General features: G+C 53.4%; 1 protein-coding gene across 1 annotated transcript; it reads right to left on the bottom strand.

The window, feature by feature from the left end:
- Nucleotides 1-1,670: 1,670 nt before the first annotated feature.
- On the bottom strand, nucleotides 1,671-22,285 carry LOC140198384 (uncharacterized). The gene is made up of 20 exons (XM_072259480.1): nucleotides 22,279-22,285; nucleotides 20,012-21,492; nucleotides 19,708-19,892; nucleotides 19,060-19,350; nucleotides 17,258-17,508; nucleotides 16,945-17,124; nucleotides 16,196-16,356; nucleotides 15,418-15,892; nucleotides 14,201-15,141; nucleotides 12,914-13,145; nucleotides 11,845-12,408; nucleotides 9,935-10,410; nucleotides 9,115-9,892; nucleotides 8,356-8,559; nucleotides 7,468-7,572; nucleotides 6,886-7,042; nucleotides 5,389-5,498; nucleotides 4,661-4,692; nucleotides 3,853-4,048; nucleotides 1,671-1,852 (listed from the first exon to the last, which is right to left on the bottom strand). The coding sequence occupies exons 1-20, from the start codon at nucleotides 22,283-22,285 to the stop codon at nucleotides 1,671-1,673; spliced, it is 7,008 nt and encodes a 2,335-aa protein (XP_072115581.1).
- Nucleotides 22,286-22,468: the final 183 nt, after the last annotated feature.

Here is a 22,468-nt window from a genome sequence, read left to right as displayed (position 1 = left end):
TGACAAGATTTGCATACAAGGCTCCAAGTATGGCTTAACCAAAGTTTTATAATGTTGCCACATAACTCCAGATTCTTATGCTCAGTGCCCAGATCAATTAAGGTAAGCATGAGCTACACCCTAACACCCTATCTACTTGCTTGGCCACTGTCATGAAGCTATGGACACGGACTCCAGGATCCGATCCAATTATACATCATTAAGTGTCCTGCCATCAGTCACTTACTTTGCACACACATTAGACCTCCCAAAGTGCAACACCTCTCACTAGCCTGGTTTAAACCCCATCTTCTAATTCTTAGCCAATATATAAGTAAACAAAATCCTATTGTAACCCTTTATTATTGGACATGTTTGTAATCTCGATGCTGCATATTTTGCCACCAATATTTTGTTGTACATATTCAGAAGACCGGAAGACCATAAGACCATAAGACAAAGGTACAGAAGTCAGCAATTCGGCCCATTGAGTCTGCTCCGCCATTTTATCATGAGCTGATCCATTCTCCCATTTAGTCCCACTCCCCCACCTTCTCACCATAACCTTTGATGCCCTGGCTACTCAGATACCTATCAATCTCTGTCTTAAATACACCCAATGACTTGGCCTCCACTGCTGCCCGTGGCAACAAATTCCACAGATTCACCACCCTCTGGCTAAAAAAAATTTCTTCGCATCTCTGTTCTGAATGGGCGGCCTTCAATCCTTAAGTCATGCCCTCTCGTACTAGACTCCCCCACCACGGGAAACAATTTTGCCACATCCGCTCTGTCCATGCCTTTCAACATTCGAAATGTTTCTATGAGGTTCCCTCTCATTCTTCTAAACTCCAAAGAGTACAGTCCAAGAGCGGACGAACATTCCTCATATGTTAACCTTCTCATTGCTGGAATCATTCTAGTGAATCTTTTCTGCACCTTCTCCAATGCCAGCACATCCTTTCTTAAATAAGGAGCCCAAAATGGCCCACAGTACTCCAAGTGAGGTCTCACCAGCGCCTTATAGAGCCTCAACATCACATCCCTTGCTCCTATACTCTATTCCTCTAGAAATGAATGCCAACATTGCATTCGCCTTCTTCACCACTGACTCAACCTGGAGGGTAGCCTTAAGGATATCCTGCATGAGGACTCCCAAGTCCCGTTGCATCTCAGAACTTTGAATTCTCTCCCCATTTGAATATTAGTCTGCACGTTTCTTTCTACTGCCAAAGTGCATAACCATACACTTTCCAACATTGTACTTCATTTGCCACTTCTTTTCCCATTCTCCCAATCTATCCAAGTTTCTCTGCAGACTCTCTGTTTCCTCAGCACTATTCAGGTTTTATTAATGAGGCAACACAGCAGGATGGTTTGTAACTAATAAACAACAGCAGAAATATTGAAAACATCCAGAGGTCAGTTGGCATATGTAGAAGGTGAAAGACAATGCTATAATTCAGGACAGGATGATACACAAAATAGACTGTTTGATGTGACATGAACAAACTAAGTAACAACATCAACAGTTACCTGGTAACTTAGTTGTGGTGGAACGTACAGTGGTCCGAGGAGTTGTAACAGCTGTCGTCAACACCGGCTTTTTGGTTGTTGAGGAGGAGGTCATTGTGGATGTCATGCGGCTTGTCATGGTATTTGTGGTTGCCATGTTTGATGTACTGCTGGGTTCACTTGGTGGCTTTGCTGAAGTTCCTGTTGGTGTTCTGGTTGGTGTCGGTGATGTGCTGGTTGGTGTGCTGTACTGTGTGGTCGGTGTACTGATCACTGTAGTCGATGCGCTGGTCAGTGTGCTGGATTGTGTGATCAGTGTACTGGTCACAATAGCCGATGTGCTGGTCAGGTTGCTGGACTGTGTGGGCAGTGGACTGTTCACTGTAATTGATGTGCTGGACTGTGTGGTTGGTCTCGTGGTCACTGTAGTCGATGTGCTGGTCAGTGTGCTGGACCCTGTGGCTGGTGTACTAGTCACTGTAGTCGATGTGCTGGTTGGTGTACTGGCCTGTGTGGTCAATGTGCTGGTCGGTGTACTATTCGCTGTGGTCAATGTGCTGGTCGGTGTACTCGTCACTGTGGTTGATGTGCTGGTCGGTGTACTGGTCACTGTGGTTGATGTACTGGTTGGTGTACTGGTATCCGTGGACGATGTACTGGTAGTGGTACTGGTCAGTGTGATCGATGTACTGGTAGGTCTACTGGTCACTGTGGTCGCTGTGCTGGTTGGTGTACTGGTCACTGTGGTCGGTGCACTGGTCACTGTGGTCATTTTGCTGGTAGGTGTACTGGTCTGTGTGGTCAATGTGCTGGTCGGTGTACTGGTCACTGTGGTCGTTTTGCTGGTCGGTGTACTGGTCTGTGTGGTCAATGTGCTGGTCGGTGTACTATTCGCTGTGGTCAATGTGCTGGTCGGTGTACTCGTCACTGTGGTTGATGTGCTGGTCGGTGTACTGGTCACTGTGGTTGATGTACTGGTTGGTGTACTGGTATCCGTGGACGATGTACTGGTAGTGGTACTGGTCAGTGTGATCGATGTACTGGTAGGTCTACTGGTCACTGTGGTCGCTGTGCTGGTTGGTGTACTGGTCACTGTGGTCGGTGTACTGGTCACTGTGGTCGATGTGCTGGTCGGTGTACTGGTCACTGTGGTCGATGTGCTGGTCGGTGTACTGGTCGCTGTGGTCGTTGTGCTGGTCAGTGTACTGGTCTCTGTGGTTGATGTGCTGGTCGGTGTACTATTCGCTGTGGTCGATGTGCTGGTCGGTGTACTGGTCGCTGTGGTCGATGTGCTGGTCGGTGTACTGGTCGCTGTGGTCGATGTGCTGGTTGGAGTACTGGTCACTTTGGTCGTGCTGGTTGGTGTACTGGTATCTGTGGTCGATGTACTGGTAGTGGTACTGGTCAGTGTGATCGATGTGCTGGTAGGTCTACTGGTCACTGTGGTCGCTGTGCTGGTTGGTGTGCTGGTGTCTGTGGTCAATGTGCTGGTAGGTGTACTGGTCACTGTGGTTGATGTGCTGGTCAGTGTACTGGTCACTGTGGTCGCTTTGCTGGTCAGTGTGCTGGTATCCGTGGTCAATGTGCTGGTTGGTGAACTGGTCACTGTGGTTGATGTGGTGGTTGGTGCACTGGTCACTGTTGTCGCTGTGCTGGTTGGTGTACTAGTCATGGTCGGCGGTGTGCTGGTTGGTGAACTGGTCACTGTGGTTGATGTGCTAGTTGGTGTACTGGTCTCTGTGGTTGATGTGCTAGTTGGTGCACTGGTCACAGTGGTCGTTGTGCTGGTTGGTGTACTGGTCTCTGTGGTCGATGTGCTGGTTGGTGTACTGGTCTCTGTGGTCGATGTACTGGTAGGTGTACTGGTGTCTGTGGTCGATGTGCTGGTTGGTGTACTGATCACTGTGGTCAATGTGCCGGTCGGTGTACTTGTCACTTTGGTCGTTGTGCTGGTTGGTGTGCTGGTGTCTGTGGTCGATGTGCTGGTTGGTGTACTGGTATCCGTGGTCGATGTACTGGTAGTGGTACTGGTCAGTGTGATCGATGTGCTGGTCTGTGTACTGGTCACTGTGGTCGTTGTGCTGGTAGGTCTACTGGTCTCTGTGGTCGATGTGCTGGTTGGTGTACTGGTCTCTGTGGTCGATGTACTGGTCGGTGTACTGGTCTCTGTGGTTGATGTGCTGGTTGGTGTACTGGTCACTGTGGTCAATGAGCCGGTCAGTGTACTGGTCATTTTGGTCGTTGTGCTGATTGGTGTGCTGGTGTCTGTGGTCAATGTGCTGGTCGGTGTACTGGTCACTGTGGTCGATGTGGTGGTCGGTGTACTGGTCACTGTGGTCGTTGTGCTGGTCGGTGTACTGGTCACAGTGGTCGATATGGTGGTTGGTGCACTGGTCACTGTGGTCGCTGTGCTGGTCAGCGTACTGGTATCTGTGGTCAATGTGCTGGTAGGTGTACTGGTCACAGTGGTCAATGTGCTGAATGGTGTACTGGTCTCTGTGGTTGATGTGCTGGTTGGTGTACTGGTCACTGTGGTTGATGTGCTGGTCAGTGTACTGGTCTCTGTGGTCGATGTGCTGGTCGGTGTACTGGTCATGGTCGGCAGTGTGCTGGTTGGTGAACTGGTTGTTGAACTGGTCACTGTGGTTGATGTGCTGGTCAGTGTACTGGTCCCTGTGGTTGATGTGCTAGTTGGTGTAATGGTCTCTGTGGGTGATGTGCTGGTCAGTGTACTGGTCGCTGTGGTCGCTGTGCTGGTTGGTGTACTGGTCTCTGTGGGTGATGTGCTGGTCAGTATGCTGGTCACAGTGGTCGTTGTGCTGGTTGGTGTGTTGGTGTCTGTGGTCAATGTGCTGGTTGGAGTACTGATCACTTTGGTCGTGCTGGTTGGTGTACTGGTGTCTCTGGTCGATGTACTGGTAGTGGTACTGGTCAGTGTGATCGATGTGCTGGTAGGTCTACTGGTAACTGTGGTCAATGTGCTGGTAGGTGTACTGGTCTCTGTGGTCGGTGTGCTGGTCGGTGTACTGGTCACTGTGGTCGGTGTGCTGGTTGGTGTGCTGGTGTCTGTGGTCAATGTGCCGGTCGGTGTACTGGTCACTGTGGTCGCTGTGCTGGTCAGTGTACTGGTCACTGTGGTCATTGTGCTGGTCGGTGTACTGGTCACTGTGGTCGCTGTGCTGGTCAGCATACTGGTATCTGTGGTCAATGTGCTGGTAGGTGTACTGGTCTCTGTGGTTGATGTGCTGGTTGGTGTACTGGTCTCTGTGGTTGATGTGCTGGTCAGTGTACTGGTCTCTGTGGTCGATGTGCTGGTCGGTGTACTGGTCATGGTCGGCGGTGTGCTGGTTGGTGAACTGGTTGTTGAACTGGTCACTGTGGTTGATGTGCTGGTCAGTGTACTGGTCCCTGTGGTTGATGTGCTAGTTGGTGTAATGGTCTCTGTGGGTGATGTGCTGGTCAGTGTACTGGTCGCTGTGGTCGCTGTGCTGGTTGGTGTACTGGTCTCTGTGGGTGATGTGCTGGTCAGTATGCTGGTCACAGTGGTCGTTGTGCTGGTTGGTGTGTTGGTGTCTGTGGTCAATGTGCTGGTTGGAGTACTGATCACTTTGGTCGTGCTGGTTGGTGTACTGGTGTCTCTGGTTGATGTACTGGTAGTGGTACTGGTCAGTGTGATCAATGTGCTGGTAGGTCTACTGGTCATTGTGGTCGCTGTGCTGGTCGGTGTACTGGTCACTGTGGTCGCTGTGCTGGTCGGTGTACTGGTCACTGTGGTCGATGTGCTGGTAGGTGTACTGGTCTCTGTGGTCGATGTGCTGGTCAGTGTACTGGTCTCTGTGGTTGATGTGCTGGTCAGTGTACTGCTCTCTGTGGTCAATGTGCTGGTTGGTGTACTGGTCATGGTCGGCGGTGTGCTGGTTGGTGAACTGGTTGTTGAACTGGTCACTGTGGTTGATGTGCTAGTTGGTGTACTGGTCGCTGTAGTTGATGTACTGGTCAGTATGCTGGTCACAGTGGTGGTTGTGCTGGTTGGTGTGCTCATGTCTGTGGTCAATGTGCTGGTAGGTGTACTGATCCCTGTGGTCAATGTGCCGGTCGGTGTACTGGTCACTTTGGTCGTTGTGCTGGTGTCTGTGGTCGATGTGCTGGTAGTGGTACTGGTCAGTGTGATCGATGTGGTGGTCGATGTACTGGTTGGTGTACTGATCTCTGTGGTCGATGTGCTGGTAGGTGTACTGGTATCTGTGGTCGATGTGCTGAATGGTGTACTGGTCTCTGTGGTCAATGTGCTGGTTGGTGTACTGGTCTCTGCGGTCGATGTGCTGGTCGGTGTACTGGTCATGGTCGGTGGTGTGCTGGTTGGTGAACTGGTTGGTGAACTGGTCACTGTGGTTGATGTGCTAGTTGGTGTACTGGTCTCTGTGGGTGATGTGCTGGTCAGTATGCTGGTCACAGTGGTCGTTGTGCTGGTTGGTGTGCTGGTGTCTGTGGTCGATGTGCTGGTTGGAGTACTGATCCCTGTGGTCAATGTGCCGGTCGGTGTACTGGTCACTTTGGTCATTGTGCTGGTCGGTGTACTGGTCACTTTGGTCATTGTGCTGGTTGGTGTACTGGTATCCGTGGTCGATGTACTGGTAGTGGTACTGGTCAGTGTGATCGATGTGCTGGTAGGTCTACTGGTCACTGTGGTCGTTGTGTTGGTAGGTTTACTGGTCACTGTGGTTGATGTGCCGGTCAGTGTACTGGTCACTGTGGTCGGTGTGCTGGTCGGTGTACTGGTCACAGTGGTCGATGTGGTGGTCGGTGTACTGGTCACTGTGGTCGTTGTGGTGGTTGGTGCACTGGTCACTGTGGTTGATGTGGTGGTTGGTGCACTAGTCACTGTGGTCGCTGTGCTGGTCAGTGTACTGGTATCCGTGGTCAATGTACTGGTTGGTGTACTGGTCGCTGTGGTTGATGTGGTGGTCGGTGTACTGGTCACTGTGGTCGTTGTGCTGGTCGGTGTACTGTTCACAGTGGTTGATGTGCTGGTAGGTGTACTGGTCACTGTGGTCGATGTGCTGGTCAGCGTACTGGTCACTGTGGTCGATGTGCTGGTAGGTGTACTGGTCTCTGGAGTCGATGTGCTGGTAGGTGTACTGGTCTCTGTGGTCGATGTGCTGGTCGGTGTACTGGTCACAGTGGTCGATGTGCTGGTTGGTGTACTGGTCTCTGTGGTCGATGTGCTGGTAGGTGAACTGGTCTCTGTGGTCGATGTGCTGGTCAATGTACTGATCACTGTGGTCGGTGTACTGGTCTCTGTGGTAGATGTGCTGGTAGGTGTACTGGTCTCTGTGGTCGATGTGCTGGTAGGTGAACTGGTCTCTGTGGTCGATGTGCTGGTAGGTGTACTGATCACTGTGGTCGATGTGCTGGTCGGTGCACTGGTCACTGTGGTCGCTGTGCTGGTCAGTGTACTGGTGTCCGTGGTCGATGTGCTGGTCAGTGTACTGGTGTCCGTGGTCGATGTTTGAGTTGGTGTGCTGGTCACTGTGGATGGTGTACTGGTCTGTGTGGTCAATGTGCTGGTTGGTGTACTGTTAACTTTGGTTGTTGTGCTGGTTGGTGTACTGGTCACTCTGGTCGGTATGCTGGTCGGTGTACTGGTCACTGTGGTCGCTGTGCTGGTTGGGGTACTGGTCGCTGTGGTCAATGTGCTGGTCGGTGTACTGGTCACTGTGGTCAATGTGGTGGTCGGTGTACTGGTCACTGTGGTTGATGTGGTGGTTGGTGCACTGGTCACTGTGGTTGCTGTGCTGGTCGGTGTACTGGTCTCTGTGGTCGATGTGCTGGTCGGTGCACTGGTCTCTGTGGTCGATGTGCTGGTCGGTGTACTGGTCTCTGTGGTCGCTGTGCTGGTTGGAGTACTGGTCACTGTGGTCGATGTGCTGGTTGGTGTGCTGGTGTCTGTGGTCGATGTGCTGGTCGGTGTACTGGTCACTGTGGTTGATGTGGTGGTCAGTATGCTGGTCACAGTGGTTGATGTGCTGGTTGGTGTACTGGTCACTAAGGTCGTTTTGCTGGTAGGTGTACTGGTATCTGTGGTCAATGTGCCGGTCAGTGTACTGGTCACTGTGGTCGTTGTGCTGGTTGGTGTGCTGGTATCTGTGGTCAATGTGCTGGTCGGTGTACTGGTCGCTGTGGTTGATGTGCTGGTTAGTGCACTGGTCACTGTGGTTGCTGTGCTGGTCAGCGTACTGGTATCTGTGGTCGATGTGCTGGTAGGTGAACTGGTCTCTGTGGTCGATGTGCTGGTTGGTGTACTGGTCACTTTGGTCGATGTGCTGGTCGGTGTACTGGTCTCTGCGGTCGATGTGCTGGTTGGTGTACTGCTCTCTGTGGTCAATGTGCTGGTTGGTGTACTGGTCATGGTCGGCGGTGTGCTGGTTGGTGAACTGGTTGATGTACTGGTCTCTGTGGGTGATGTGCTGGTCAGTATGCTGGTCACAGTGGTCGTTGTGCTGGTTGGTGTGCTGATGTCTGTGGTCGATGTGCTGGTCGGTGTACTGGTCACTTTGGTCGTGCTGGTTGGTGTACTGGTATCTGTGGTCGATGTACTCGTAGTGGTACTGGTCAGTGTGATCGATGTACTGGTCGGTGTACTGGTCACTGTGGTCGCTGTGCTGGTTGGTGTACTAGTATCCGTGGTTGATGTGCTGGTCGGTGTACTGGTCACTGTGGTTGATGTGGTGGTCGGTGCACTGGTCACTGTGGTCGCTGTGCTGGTCAGTGTACTGGTATCCGTGGTCGCTGTGCTGGTCGGTGTGCTGGTCTCTGTATTCAATGTTTGAGTTGGTGTGCTGGTCACTGTGGATGGCGTACTGGTCTGTGTGGTCAATGTGCTGGTCGATGTACTGGTTGCTGTGGTCGTTGTGGTGGTCGGCGCACTGGTCACTGTGGTCGATGTCCTGGTAGGTGTACTGGTCACTGTGGTCAATGTGCTGGTCGGTGTACTGGTCACTGTGGTTGATGTGGTGGTTGGTGCACTGGTCACTGTGGTCGCTGTGCTGGTCAGCGTACTGGTATCTGTGGTCAATGAGCTGGTCGGTGTACTGGTCACTGTGGTCGCTGTGCTGGTTGGTGTACTGGTCTCTGTGGTCAATGTGCTGGTCGGTGTACTGGTCACTGTGGTCGATATGCTGGTCGGTGTACTGGTCACTGTGGTCGATGTGCTGGACGGTGTACTGGTCACTGCAGTTGATGTGCTGGTCGGTGTACTGGTCACTTTGGTCGATGTGCTGGTCGGTGTACTGGTCACTGTGGTTGATCTGATGGTCGGTGCACTGGTCACTGTGGTCGCTGTGCTGGTCAGTGTACTGGTATCCGTGGTCGATGTACTAGTAGTGGTACTGGTCAGTGTGATCGATGTGCTTGTAGGTCTACTGGTCACTGTGGTCGCTGTGCTGGTTGGTGTGCTGGTGTCTGTGGTCAATGTGCTGGTAGGTGTACTGGTCACTGTGGTCAATGTGCTGGTCAGTGTACTGGTATCCGTGGTCAATGTGCTGGTCGGTGTACTGGTCGCTGTGGTCGTTGTGCTGGTTGGTGTGCTGGTGTCTGTGGTCGATGTGCTGGTTGGTGTACTGGTATTCGTGGTCGCTGTGCTGGTCAGCATACTGGTATCTGTGGTCAATGTGCTGGTAGGTGTACTGGTCACTGTGGTTGATGTCGTGGTCGGTGTACTGGTCACTTTGGTCGTTGTGTTGGTTGGTGTGCTGGTGTCTGTGGTCGATGTGCTGGTTGGTGTACTGGTATCCGTGGTCGATGTACTGGTTGGTGTACTGATCTCTGTGGTCGATGTGGTGCTCGGTGTACTGGTCGCTGTGGTCGATGTGCTGGTCGGTGTACTGGTCACTGTGGTTGATGTGGTGGTCGGTGTACTGGTCACTTTGGTCGTTGTGCTGGTTGGTGTGCTGGTCTCTGTGGTCGATGTGCTGGTTGGTGTGCTGGTCACTTTGGTCGTGCTGGTCGGTGTACTGGTATCCGTGGTCGATGTACTGGTAGTGGTACTGGTCAGTGTGATCGATGTGCTGGTAGCTCTACTGGTCACTGTGGTCATTGTGCTGGTAGGTCTACTGGTCACTGTGGTCGCTGTGCTGGTCAGCGTACTGGTCTCTGTGGTCGATGTGCTGGTTGGTGTACTGGTCACTTTGGTCGATGTGCTGGTCGGTGTACTGGTCTCTGCGGTCGATGTGCTGGTTGGTGTACTGCTCTCTGTGGTCAATGTACTGGTTGGTGTACTGGTCATGGTCGGCGGTGTGCTGGTTGGTGAACTGGTTGATGTACTGATCTCTGTGGGTGATGTGCTGGTCAGTATGCTGGTCACAGTGGTCGTTGTGCTGGTTGGTGTGCTGATGTCTGTGGTCGATGTGCTGGTCGGTGTACTGGTCACTTTGGTCGTGCTGGTTGGTGTACTGGTATCTGTGGTCGATGTACTCGTAGTGGTACTGGTCAGTGTGATCGATGTACTGGTCGGTGTACTGGTCACTGTGGTCGCTGTGCTGGTTGGTGTACTAGTATCCGTGGTTGATGTGCTGGTCGGTGTACTGGTCACTGTGGTTGATGTGGTGGTCGGTGCACTGGTCACTGTGGTCGCTGTGCTGGTCAGTGTACTGGTATCCGTGGTCGCTGTGCTGGTCGGTGTGCTGGTCTCTGTATTCAATGTTTGAGTTGGTGTGCTGGTCACTGTGGATGGCGTACTGGTCTGTGTGGTCAATGTGCTGGTCGATGTACTGGTTGCTGTGGTCGTTGTGGTGGTCGGCACACTGGTCACTGTGGTCGATGTCCTGGTAGGTGTACTGGTCACTGTGGTCATTGTGCTGGTTGGTGTACTGGTCACTGTGGTTGATGTGGTGGTTGGTGCACTGGTCACTGTGGTTGCTGTGCTGGTCAGCGTACTGGTATCTGTGGTCAATGAGCTGGTCGGTGTACTGGTCACTGTGGTCGCTGTGCTGGTTGGTGTACTGGTCTCTGTGGTCAATGTGCTGGTTGGTGTACTGGTCACTGTGGTCGATATGCTGGTCGGTGTACTGGTCACTGCAGTTGATGTGCTGGCCGGTGTACTGGTCACTTTGGTCGATGTGCTGGTCGGTGTACTGGTATCTGTGGTCGATGTACTGGTAGTTCTACTGGTCAGTGTGATCGATGTGCTGGTAGGTCTACTGGTCACTGTGGTCGCTGTGCTGGTCGGTGTACTGGTATCCGTGGTCAATGTACTGGTAGGTGTACTGGTCACTGTGGTCAATGTGCTGGTCAGTGTACTGGTATCCGTGGTCAATGTGCTGGTCGGTGTACTGGTCACTGTGGTTGATGTGCTGGTTGGTGCACTGGTCACTGTGGTCGCTGTGCTGGTCAGCATACTGGTATCCGTGGTTGATGTGCTGGTCGGTGTACTGGTCACTGTGGTCAATGTGCTGGTCGGTGTACTGGTCACTTTGGTCGTTGTGCTGGTTGGTGTGCTGGTGTCTGTGGTCGATGTGCTGGTTGGTGTACTGGTATTCGTGGTCGATGTACTGGTCGGTGTACTGATCTCTGTGGTCGATGTGGTGGTTGGTGTACTGGTCACTGTGGTCGATGTGCTGGTAGGTCTACTGGTCACTGTGGTCGCTGTGCTGGTCAGCGTACTGGTCTCTGTGGTCGATGTGCTGGTTGGTGTACTGGTCACTTTGGTCGATGTGCTGGTCGGTGTACTGGTCTGTGCGGTCGATGTGCTGGTTGGTGTACTGCTCTCTGTGGTCAATGTGCTGGTTGGTGTACTGGTCATGGTCGGCGGTGTGCTGGTTGGTGAACTGGTTGATGTACTGGTCTCTGTGGGTGATGTGCTGGTCAGTATGCTGGTCACAGTGGTCGTTGTGCTGGTTGGTGTGCTGATGTCTGTGGTCGATGTGCTGGTCGGTGTACTGGTCACTTTGGTCGTGCTGTTTGGTGTACTGGTATCTGTGGTCGATGTACTCGTAGTGGTACTGGTCAGTGTGATCGATGTACTGGTCGGTGTACTGGTCACTGTGGTCGCTGTGCTGGTTGGTGTACTAGTATCCGTGGTTGATGTGCTGGTCGGTGTACTGGTCACTGTGGTTGATGTGGTGGTCGGTGCACTGGTCACTGTGGTCGCTGTGCTGGTCAGTGTACTGGTATCCGTGGTCGCTGTGCTGGTCGGTGTGCTGGTCTCTGTATTCAATGTTTGAGTTGGTGTGCTGGTCACTGTGGATGGTGTACTGGTCTGTGTGGTCAATGTGCTGGTCGATGTACTGGTTGCTGTGGTCGTTGTGGTGGTCGGCGCACTGGTCACTGTGGTCGATGTCCTGGTAGGTGTACTGGTCACTGTGGTCAATGTGCTGGTCGGTGTACTGGTCACTGTGGTTGATGTGGTGGTTGGTGCACTGGTCACTGTGGTCGCTGTGCTGGTCAGCGTACTGGTATCTGTGGTCAATGAGCTGGTCGGTGTACTGGTCACTGTGGTCGCTGTGCTGGTTGATGTACTGGTCTCTGTGGTCAATGTGCTGGTCGGTGTACTGGTCGCTGTGGTCGTTGTGCTGGTTGGTGTGCTGGTGTCTGTGGTCGATGTGCTGGTTGGTGTACTGGTATCCGTGGTCGATGTACTGGTTGGTGTACTGATCTCTGTGGTCGATGTGGTGCTCGGTGTACTGGTCACTGTGGTCGATGTGCTGGTCGGTGTACTGGTCACTGTGGTTGATGTGGTGGTCGGTGTACTGGTCACTTTGGTCGTTGTGCTGGTTGGTGTGCTGGTCTCTGTGGTCGATGTGCTGGTTGGTGTGCTGGTCACTTTGGTCGTGCTGGTCGGTGTACTGGTATCCGTGGTCGATGTACTGGTAGTGGTACTGGTCAGTGTGATCGATGTGCTGGTAGCTCTACTGGTCACTGTGGTCATTGTGCTGGTAGGTCTACTGGTCACTGTGGTCGCTGTGCTGGTCAGCGTACTGGTCTCTGTGGTCGATGTGCTGGTTGGTGTACTGGTCACTTTGGTCGATGTGCTGGTCGGTGTACTGGTCTCTGCGGTCGATGTGCTGGTTGGTGTACTGCTCTCTGTGGTCAATGTACTGGTTGGTGTACTGGTCATGGTCGGCGGTGTGCTGGTTGGTGAACTGGTTGATGTACTGATCTCTGTGGGTGATGTGCTGGTCAGTATGCTGGTCACAGTGGTCGTTGTGCTGGTTGGTGTGCTGATGTCTGTGGTCGATGTGCTGGTCGGTGTACTGGTCACTTTGGTCGTGCTGGTTGGTGTACTGGTATCTGTGGTCGATGTACTCGTAGTGGTACTGGTCAGTGTGATCGATGTACTGGTCGGTGTACTGGTCACTGTGGTCGCTGTGCTGGTTGGTGTACTAGTATCCGTGGTTGATGTGCTGGTCGGTGTACTGGTCACTGTGGTTGATGTGGTGGTCGGTGCACTGGTCACTGTGGTCGCTGTGCTGGTCAGTGTACTGGTATCCGTGGTCGCTGTGCTGGTCGGTGTGCTGGTCTCTGTATTCAATGTTTGAGTTGGTGTGCTGGTCACTGTGGATGGCGTACTGGTCTGTGTGGTCAATGTGCTGGTCGATGTACTGGTTGCTGTGGTCGTTGTGGTGGTCGGCACACTGGTCACTGTGGTCGATGTCCTGGTAGGTGTACTGGTCACTGTGGTCATTGTGCTGGTTGGTGTACTGGTCACTGTGGTTGATGTGGTGGTTGGTGCACTGGTCACTGTGGTTGCTGTGCTGGTCAGCGTACTGGTATCTGTGGTCAATGAGCTGGTCGGTGTACTGGTCACTGTGGTCGCTGTGCTGGTTGGTGTACTGGTCTCTGTGGTCAATGTGCTGGTTGGTGTACTGGTCACTGTGGTCGATATGCTGGTCGGTGTACTGGTCACTGCAGTTGATGTGCTGGCCGGTGTACTGGTCACTTTGGTCGATGTGCTGGTCGGTGTACTGGTATCTGTGGTCGATGTACTGGTAGTTCTACTGGTCAGTGTGATCGATGTGCTGGTAGGTCTACTGGTCACTGTGGTCGCTGTGCTGGTCGGTGTACTGGTATCCGTGGTCAATGTACTGGTAGGTGTACTGGTCACTGTGGTCAATGTGCTGGTCAGTGTACTGGTATCCGTGGTCAATGTGCTGGTCGGTGTACTGGTCACTGTGGTTGATGTGCTGGTTGGTGCACTGGTCACTGTGGTCGCTGTGCTGGTCAGCATACTGGTATCCGTGGTTGATGTGCTGGTCGGTGTACTGGTCACTGTGGTCAATGTGCTGGTCGGTGTACTGGTCACTTTGGTCGTTGTGCTGGTTGGTGTGCTGGTGTCTGTGGTCGATGTGCTGGTTGGTGTACTGGTATTCGTGGTCGATGTACTGGTCGGTGTACTGATCTCTGTGGTCGATGTGGTGGTTGGTGTACTGGTCACTGTGGTCGATGTGCTGGTAGGTCTACTGGTCACTGTGGTCGCTGTGCTGGTCAGCGTACTGGTCTCTGTGGTCGATGTGCTGGTTGGTGTACTGGTCACTTTGGTCGATGTGCTGGTCGGTGTACTGGTCTGTGCGGTCGATGTGCTGGTTGGTGTACTGCTCTCTGTGGTCAATGTGCTGGTTGGTGTACTGGTCATGGTCGGCGGTGTGCTGGTTGGTGAACTGGTTGATGTACTGGTCTCTGTGGGTGATGTGCTGGTCAGTATGCTGGTCACAGTGGTCGTTGTGCTGGTTGGTGTGCTGATGTCTGTGGTCGATGTGCTGGTCGGTGTACTGGTCACTTTGGTCGTGCTGTTTGGTGTACTGGTATCTGTGGTCGATGTACTCGTAGTGGTACTGGTCAGTGTGATCGATGTACTGGTCGGTGTACTGGTCACTGTGGTCGCTGTGCTGGTTGGTGTACTAGTATCCGTGGTTGATGTGCTGGTCGGTGTACTGGTCACTGTGGTTGATGTGGTGGTCGGTGCACTGGTCACTGTGGTCGCTGTGCTGGTCAGTGTACTGGTATCCGTGGTCGCTGTGCTGGTCGGTGTGCTGGTCTCTGTATTCAATGTTTGAGTTGGTGTGCTGGTCACTGTGGATGGTGTACTGGTCTGTGTGGTCAATGTGCTGGTCGATGTACTGGTTGCTGTGGTCGTTGTGGTGGTCGGCGCACTGGTCACTGTGGTCGATGTCCTGGTAGGTGTACTGGTCACTGTGGTCAATGTGCTGGTCGGTGTACTGGTCACTGTGGTTGATGTGGTGGTTGGTGCACTGGTCACTGTGGTCGCTGTGCTGGTCAGCGTACTGGTATCTGTGGTCAATGAGCTGGTCGGTGTACTGGTCACTGTGGTCGCTGTGCTGGTTGATGTACTGGTCTCTGTGGTCAATGTGCTGGTCGGTGTACTGGTCGCTGTGGTCGTTGTGCTGGTTGGTGTGCTGGTGTCTGTGGTCGATGTGCTGGTTGGTGTACTGGTATCCGTGGTCGATGTACTGGTTGGTGTACTGATCTCTGTGGTCGATGTGGTGCTCGGTGTACTGGTCACTGTGGTCGATGTGCTGGTCGGTGTACTGGTCACTGTGGTTGATGTGGTGGTCGGTGTACTGGTCACTTTGGTCGTTGTGCTGGTTGGTGTGCTGGTCTCTGTGGTCGATGTGCTGGTTGGTGTGCTGGTCACTTTGGTCGTGCTGGTCGGTGTACTGGTATCCGTGGTCGATGTACTGGTAGTGGTACTGGTCAGTGTGATCGATGTGCTGGTAGCTCTACTGGTCACTGTGGTCATTGTGCTGGTAGGTCTACTGGTCACTGTGGTCGCTGTGCTGGTCAGCGTACTGGTCTCTGTGGTCGATGTGCTGGTTGGTGTACTGGTCACTTTGGTCGATGTGCTGGTCGGTGTACTGGTCTCTGCGGTCGATGTGCTGGTTGGTGTACTGCTCTCTGTGGTCAATGTACTGGTTGGTGTACTGGTCATGGTCGGCGGTGTGCTGGTTGGTGAACTGGTTGATGTACTGATCTCTGTGGGTGATGTGCTGGTCAGTATGCTGGTCACAGTGGTCGTTGTGCTGGTTGGTGTGCTGATGTCTGTGGTCGATGTGCTGGTCGGTGTACTGGTCACTTTGGTCGTGCTGGTTGGTGTACTGGTATCTGTGGTCGATGTACTCGTAGTGGTACTGGTCAGTGTGATCGATGTACTGGTCGGTGTACTGGTCACTGTGGTCGCTGTGCTGGTTGGTGTACTAGTATCCGTGGTTGATGTGCTGGTCGGTGTACTGGTCACTGTGGTTGATGTGGTGGTCGGTGCACTGGTCACTGTGGTCGCTGTGCTGGTCAGTGTACTGGTATCCGTGGTCGCTGTGCTGGTCGGTGTGCTGGTCTCTGTATTCAATGTTTGAGTTGGTGTGCTGGTCACTGTGGATGGCGTACTGGTCTGCGTGGTCAATGTGCTGGTCGATGTACTGGTCACTGTGGTCGATGTCCTGGTAGGTGTACTGGTCACTGTGGTCATTGTGCTGGTTGGTGTACTGGTCACTGTGGTTGATGTGGTGGTTGGTGCACTGGTCACTGTGGTTGCTGTGCTGGTCAGCGTACTGGTATCTGTGGTCAATGAGCTGGTCGGTGTACTGGTCACTGTGGTCGCTGTGCTGGTTGGTGTACTGGTCTCTGTGGTCAATGTGCTGGTTGGTGTACTGGTCACTGTGGTCGATATGCTGGTCGGTGTACTGGTCACTGCAGTTGATGTGCTGGTCGGTGTACTGGTCACTTTGGTCGATGTGCTGGTCGGTGTACTGGTATCTGTGGTCGATGTACTGGTAGTTCTACTGGTCAGTGTGATCGATGTGCTGGTAGGTCTACTGGTCACTGTGGTCGCTGTGCTGGTCGGTGTACTGGTGTCTGTGGTCAATGTACTGGTAGGTGTACTGGTCACTGTGGTCAATGTGCTGGTCAGTGTACTGGTATCCGTGGTCAATGTGCTGGTCGGTGTACTGGTCACTGTGGTTGATGTGCTGGTTGGTGCACTGGTCACTGTGGTCGCTGTGCTGGTCAGCATACTGGTATCTGTGGTCAATGTGCTGGTAGGTGTACTGGTCTCTGGGGTCGATGTGCTGGTAGGTGTACTGGTCACTGTGGTCAATGTGCTGGTCGGTGTACTGGTCACTTTGGTCGTTGTGCTGGTTGGTGTGCTGGTGTCTGTGGTCGATGTGCTGGTTGGTGTACTGGTATTCGTGGTCGATGTACTGGTCGGTGTACTGATCTCTGTGGTCGATGTGGTGGTTGGTGTACTGGTCACTGTGGTCGATGTGCTGGTAGGTCTACTGGTCACTGTGGTCGCTGTGCTGGTCAGCGTACTGGTCTCTGTGGTCGATGTGCTGGTTGGTGTACTGGTCACTTTGGTCGATGTGCTGGTCGGTGTACTGGTCTGTGCGGTCGATGTGCTGGTTGGTGTACTGCTCTCTGTGGTCAATGTGCTGGTTGGTGTACTGGTCATGGTCGGCGGTGTGCTGGTTGGTGAACTGGTTGATGTACTGGTCTCTGTGGGTGATGTGCTGGTCAGTATGCTGGTCACAGTGGTCGTTGTGCTGGTTGGTGTGCTGATGTCTGTGGTCGATGTGCTGGTCGGTGTACTGGTCACTTTGGTCGTGCTGGTTGGTGTACTGGTATCTGTGGTCGATGTACTCGTAGTGGTACTGGTCAGTGTGATCGATGTACTGGTCGGTGTACTGGTCACTGTGGTCGCTGTGCTGGTTGGTGTACTAGTATCCGTGGTTGATGTGCTGGTCGGTGTACTGGTCACTGTGGTTGATGTGGTGGTCGGTGCACTGGTCACTGTGGTCGCTGTGCTGGTCAGTGTACTGGTATCCGTGGTCGCTGTGCTGGTCGGTGTGCTGGTCTCTGTATTCAATGTTTGAGTTGGTGTGCTGGTCACTGTGGATGGTGTACTGGTCTGTGTGGTCAATGTGCTGGTCGATGTACTGGTTGCTGTGGTCGTTGTGGTGGTCGGCGCACTGGTCACTGTGGTCGATGTCCTGGTAGGTGTACTGGTCACTGTGGTCAATGTGCTGGTCGGTGTACTGGTCACTGTGGTTGATGTGGTGGTTGGTGCACTGGTCACTGTGGTCGCTGTGCTGGTCAGCGTACTGGTATCTGTGGTCAATGAGCTGGTCGGTGTACTGGTCACTGTGGTCGCTGTGCTGGTTGGTGTACTGGTCTCTGTGGTCAATGTGCTGGTCGGTGTACTGGTCACTGTGGTCGATATGCTGGTCGGTGTACTGGTCACTGTGGTCGATGTGCTGGTCGGTGTACTGGTCACTGCAGTTGATGTGCTGGTCGGTGTACTGGTCACTTTGGTCGATGTGCTGGTCGGTGTACTGGTCACTGTGGTTGATCTGATGGTCGGTGCACTGGTCACTGTGGTCGCTGTGCTGGTCAGTGTACTGGTATCCGTGGTCGATGTACTGGTAGTGGTACTGGTCAGTGTGATCGATGTGCTTGTAGGTCTACTGGTCACTGTGGTCGCTGTGCTGGTTGGTGTGCTGGTGTCTGTGGTCAATGTGCTGGTAGGTGTACTGGTCACTGTGGTCAATGTGCTGGTCAGTGTACTGGTATCCGTGGTCAATGTGCTGGTCGGTGTACTGGTCGCTGTGGTCGTTGTGCTGGTTGGTGTGCTGGTGTCTGTGGTCGATGTGCTGGTTGGTGTACTGGTATTCGTGGTCGCTGTGCTGGTCAGCATACTGGTATCTGTGGTCAATGTGCTGGTAGGTGTACTGGTCACTGTGGTTGATGTCGTGGTCGGTGTACTGGTCACTTTGGTCGTTGTGTTGGTTGGTGTGCTGGTGTCTGTGGTCGATGTGCTGGTTGGTGTACTGATCTCTGTGGTCGATGTGGTGCTCGGTGTACTGGTCACTGTGGTCGATGTGCTGGTCGGTGTACTGGTCACTGTGGTTGATGTGGTGGTCGGTGTACTGGTCACTTTGGTCGTTGTGCTGGTTGGTGTGCTGGTCTCTGTGGTCGATGTGCTGGTTGGTGTGCTGGTCACTTTGGTCGTGCTGGTCGGTGTACTGGTATCCGTGGTCGATGTACTGGTAGTGGTACTGGTCAGTGTGATCGATGTGCTGGTAGCTCTACTGGTCACTGTGGTCATTGTGCTGGTAGGTCTACTGGTCACTGTGGTCGCTGTGCTGGTCAGCGTACTGGTCTCTGTGGTCGATGTGCTGGTTGGTGTACTGGTCACTTTGGTCGATGTGCTGGTCGGTGTACTGGTCTCTGCGGTCGATGTGCTGGTTGGTGTACTGCTCTCCGTGGTCAATGTGCTGGTTGGTGTACTGGTCATGGTCGGCGGTGTGCTGGTTGGTGAACTGGTTGATGTACTGATCTCTGTGGGTGATGTGCTGGTCAGTATGCTGGTCACAGTGGTCGTTGTGCTGGTTGGTGTGCTGATGTCTGTGGTCGATGTGCTGGTCGGTGTACTGGTCACTTTGGTCGTGCTGGTTGGTGTACTGGTATCTGTGGTCGATGTACTCGTAGTGGTACTGGTCAGTGTGATCGATGTACTGGTCGGTGTACTGGTCACTGTGGTCGCTGTGCTGGTTGGTGTACTAGTATCCGTGGTTGATGTGCTGGTCGGTGTACTGGTCACTGTGGTTGATGTGGTGGTCGGTGCACTGGTCACTGTGGTCGCTGTGCTGGTCAGTGTACTGGTATCCGTGGTCGCTGTGCTGGTCGGTGTGCTGGTCTCTGTATTCAATGTTTGAGTTGGTGTGCTGGTCACTGTGGATGGTGTACTGGTCTGTGTGGTCAATGTGCTGGTCGATGTACTGGTTGCTGTGGTCGTTGTGGTGGTCGGCACACTGGTCACTGTGGTCGATGTCCTCGTAGGTGTACTGGTCACTGTGGTCATTGTGCTGGTTGGTGTACTGGTCACTGTGGTTGATGTGGTGGTTGGTGCACTGGTCACTGTGGTCGCTGTGCTGGTCAGCGTACTGGTATCTGTGGTCAATGAGCTGGTCGGTGTACTGGTCACTGTGGTCGCTGTGCTGGTTGGTGTACTGGTCTCTGTGGTCAATGTGCTGGTTGGTGTACTGGTCACTGTGGTCGATATGCTGGTCGGTGTACTGGTCACTGCAGTTGATGTGCTGATCGGTGTACTGGTCACTTTGGTCGATGTGCTGGTCGGTGTACTGGTATCTGTGGTCGATGTACTGGTAGTTCTACTGGTCAGTGTGATCGATGTGCTGGTAGGTCTACTGGTCACTGTGGTCGCTGTGCTGGTCGGTGTACTGGTGTCTGTGGTCAATGTACTGGTAGGTGTACTGGTCACTGTGGTCAATGTGCTGGTCAGTGTACTGGTATCCGTGGTCAATGTGCTGGTCGGTGTACTGGTCACTGTGGTTGATGTGGTGGTTGGTGCACTGGTCACTGTGGTCGCTGTGCTGGTCAGCATACTGGTATCTGTGGTCAATGTGCTGGTAGGTGTACTGGTCTCTGTGGTCGATGTGCTGGTAGGTGTACTGGTCACTGTGGTCAATGTGCTGGTCGGTGTACTGGTCACTTTGGTCGTTGTGCTGGTTGGTGTGCTGGTGTCTGTGGTCGATGTGCTGGTTGGTGTACTGGTATTCGTGGTCGATGTACTGGTCGGTGTACTGATCTCTGTGGTCGATGTGGTGGTTGGTGTACTGGTCACTGTGGTCGATGTGCTGGTCGGTGTACTGGTCACTGTGGTTGATGTGGTGGTCGGTGTACTGGTCACTTTGGTCGTTGTTCTGGTTGGTGTGCTGGTCTCTGTGGTCGATGTGCTGGTTGGTGTACTGGTATCCGTGGTCGATGTACTGGTAGTGGTACTGGTCAGTGTGATCGATGTGCTGGTAGGTCTACTGGTCACTGTGGTCATTGTGCTGGTAGGTCTACTGGTCACTGTGGTCGCTGTGCTGGTCAGCGTACTGGTCTCTGTGGTCGATGTGCTGGTTGGTGTACTGGTCACTTTGGTCGATGTGCTGGTCGGTGTACTGGTCTGTGCGGTCGATGTGCTGGTTGGTGTACTGCTCTCTGTGGTCAATGTGCTGGTTGGTGTACTGGTCATGGTCGGCGGTGTGCTGGTTGGTGAACTGGTTGATGTACTGGTCTCTGTGGGTGATGTGCTGGTCAGTATGCTGGTCACAGTGGTCGTTGTGCTGGTTGGTGTGCTGATGTCTGTGGTCGATGTGCTGGTCGGTGTACTGGTCACTTTGGTCGTGCTGGTTGGTGTACTGGTATCTGTGGTCGATGTACTCGTAGTGGTACTGGTCAGTGTGAATGATGTACTGGTCGGTGTACTGGTCACTGTGGTCGCTGTGCTGGTTGGTGTACTAGTATCCGTGGTTGATGTGCTGGTCGGTGTACTGGTCACTGTGGTTGATGTGGTGGTCGGTGCACTGGTCACTGTGGTCGCTGTGCTGGTCAGTGTACTGGTATCCGTGGTCGCTGTGCTGGTCGGTGTGCTGGTCTCTGTATTCAATGTTTGAGTTGGTGTGCTGGTCACTGTGGATGGTGTACTGGTCTGTGTGGTCAATGTGCTGGTCGATGTACTGGTTGCTGTGGTCGTTGTGGTGGTCGGCACACTGGTCACTGTGGTCGATGTCCTCGTAGGTGTACTGGTCACTGTGGTCATTGTGCTGGTCGGTGTACTGGTCACTGTGGTTGATGTGGTGGTTGGTGCACTGGTCACTGTGGTCGCTGTGCTGGTCAGCGTACTGGTATCTGTGGTCAATGAGCTGGTCGGTGTACTGGTCACTGTGGTCGCTGTGCTGGTTGGTGTACTGGTCTCTGTGGTCAATGTGCTGGTCGGTGTACTGGTCACTGTGGTCGATATGCTGGTCGGTGTACTGGTCACTGCAGTTGATGTGCTGGTCGGTGTACTGGTCACTTTGGTCGATGTGCTGGTCGGTGTACTGGTATCTGTGGTCGATGTACTGGTAGTTCTACTGGTCAGTGTGATCGATGTGCTGGTAGGTCTACTGGTCACTGTGGTCGCTGTGCTGGTCGGTGTACTGGTCACTGTGGTCAATGTACTGGTAGGTGTACTGGTCACTGTGGTCAATGTGCTGGTCAGTGTACTGGTATCCGTGGTCAATGTGCTGGTCGGTGTACTGGTCACTGTGGTTGATGTGCTGGTTGGTGCACTGGTCACTGTGGTCGCTGTGCTGGTCAGCATACTGGTATCTGTGGTCAATGTGCTGGTAGGTGTACTGGTCTCTGTGGTCGATGTGCTGGTAGGTGTACTGGTCACTGTGGTCAATGTGCTGGTCGGTGTACTGGTCACTTTGGTCGTTGTGCTGGTTGGTGTGCTGGTGTCTGTGGTCGATGTGCTGGTTGGTGTACTGGTATTCGTGGTCGATGTACTGGTCGGTGTAGTGGTCTCTGTGGTCGATGTGGTGGTTGGTGTACTGGTCACTGTGGTCGATGTGCTGGTCAGTGTACTGGTCACTGTGGTTGATGTGGTGGTCGGTGTACTGGTCACTTTGGTCGTTGTTCTGGTTGGTGTGCTGGTCTCTGTGGTCGATGTGCTGGTTGGTGTACTGGTATCCGTGGTCGATGTACTGGTAGTGGTACTGGTCAGTGTGATCGATGTGTTGGTAGCTCTACTGGTCACTGTGGTCATTGTGCTGGTAGGTCTACTGGTCTCTGTGGTCGATGTGCTGGTTGGTGTACTGGTCTCTGTGGTCGATGTGCTGGTTGGTGTACTGGTCACTTTGGTCGATGTGCTGGTCGGTGTACTGGTCTCTGCGGTCGATGTGCTGGTTGGTGTACTGCTCTCTGTGGTCAATGTGCTGGTTGGTGTACTGGTCATGGTCGGCGGTGTGCTGGTTGGTGAACTGGTTGATGTACTGGTCTCTGTGGGTGATGTGCTGGTCAGTATGCTGGTCACAGTGGTCGTTGTGCTGGTTGCTGTGCTGATGTCTGTGGTCGATGTGCTGGTCGGTGTACTGGTCACTTTGGTCGTGCTGGTTGGTGTACTGGTATCTGTGGTCGA

The sequence above is a fragment of the Mobula birostris genome, chromosome 5, assembly GCF_030028105.1.
Source record: "Mobula birostris isolate sMobBir1 chromosome 5, sMobBir1.hap1, whole genome shotgun sequence".
Taxonomy (NCBI): Eukaryota; Metazoa; Chordata; class Chondrichthyes; order Myliobatiformes; family Myliobatidae; genus Mobula; species Mobula birostris.
The sequence above is the reverse complement of the archived record's forward strand: the minus strand, read 5'-3'. Positions and strand labels throughout refer to the sequence as shown.

What these genes read in the sequence shown, in the direction of transcription:
- LOC140198384 (XM_072259480.1), bottom strand. An exon ending in CACACCGCCGACCATGACCA is followed by an intron (nt 16,357 to 16,944) that starts GTACACCAACCA and finishes CATTGACCACAG; the next exon opens with ACACCAGTACACCGACCAGC. An exon ending in CATGACCAGTACACCAACCA is followed by an intron (nt 15,142 to 15,417) that starts GTACATTGACCA and finishes GCACGACCAAAG; the next exon opens with TGACCAGCACACCAACCAGC.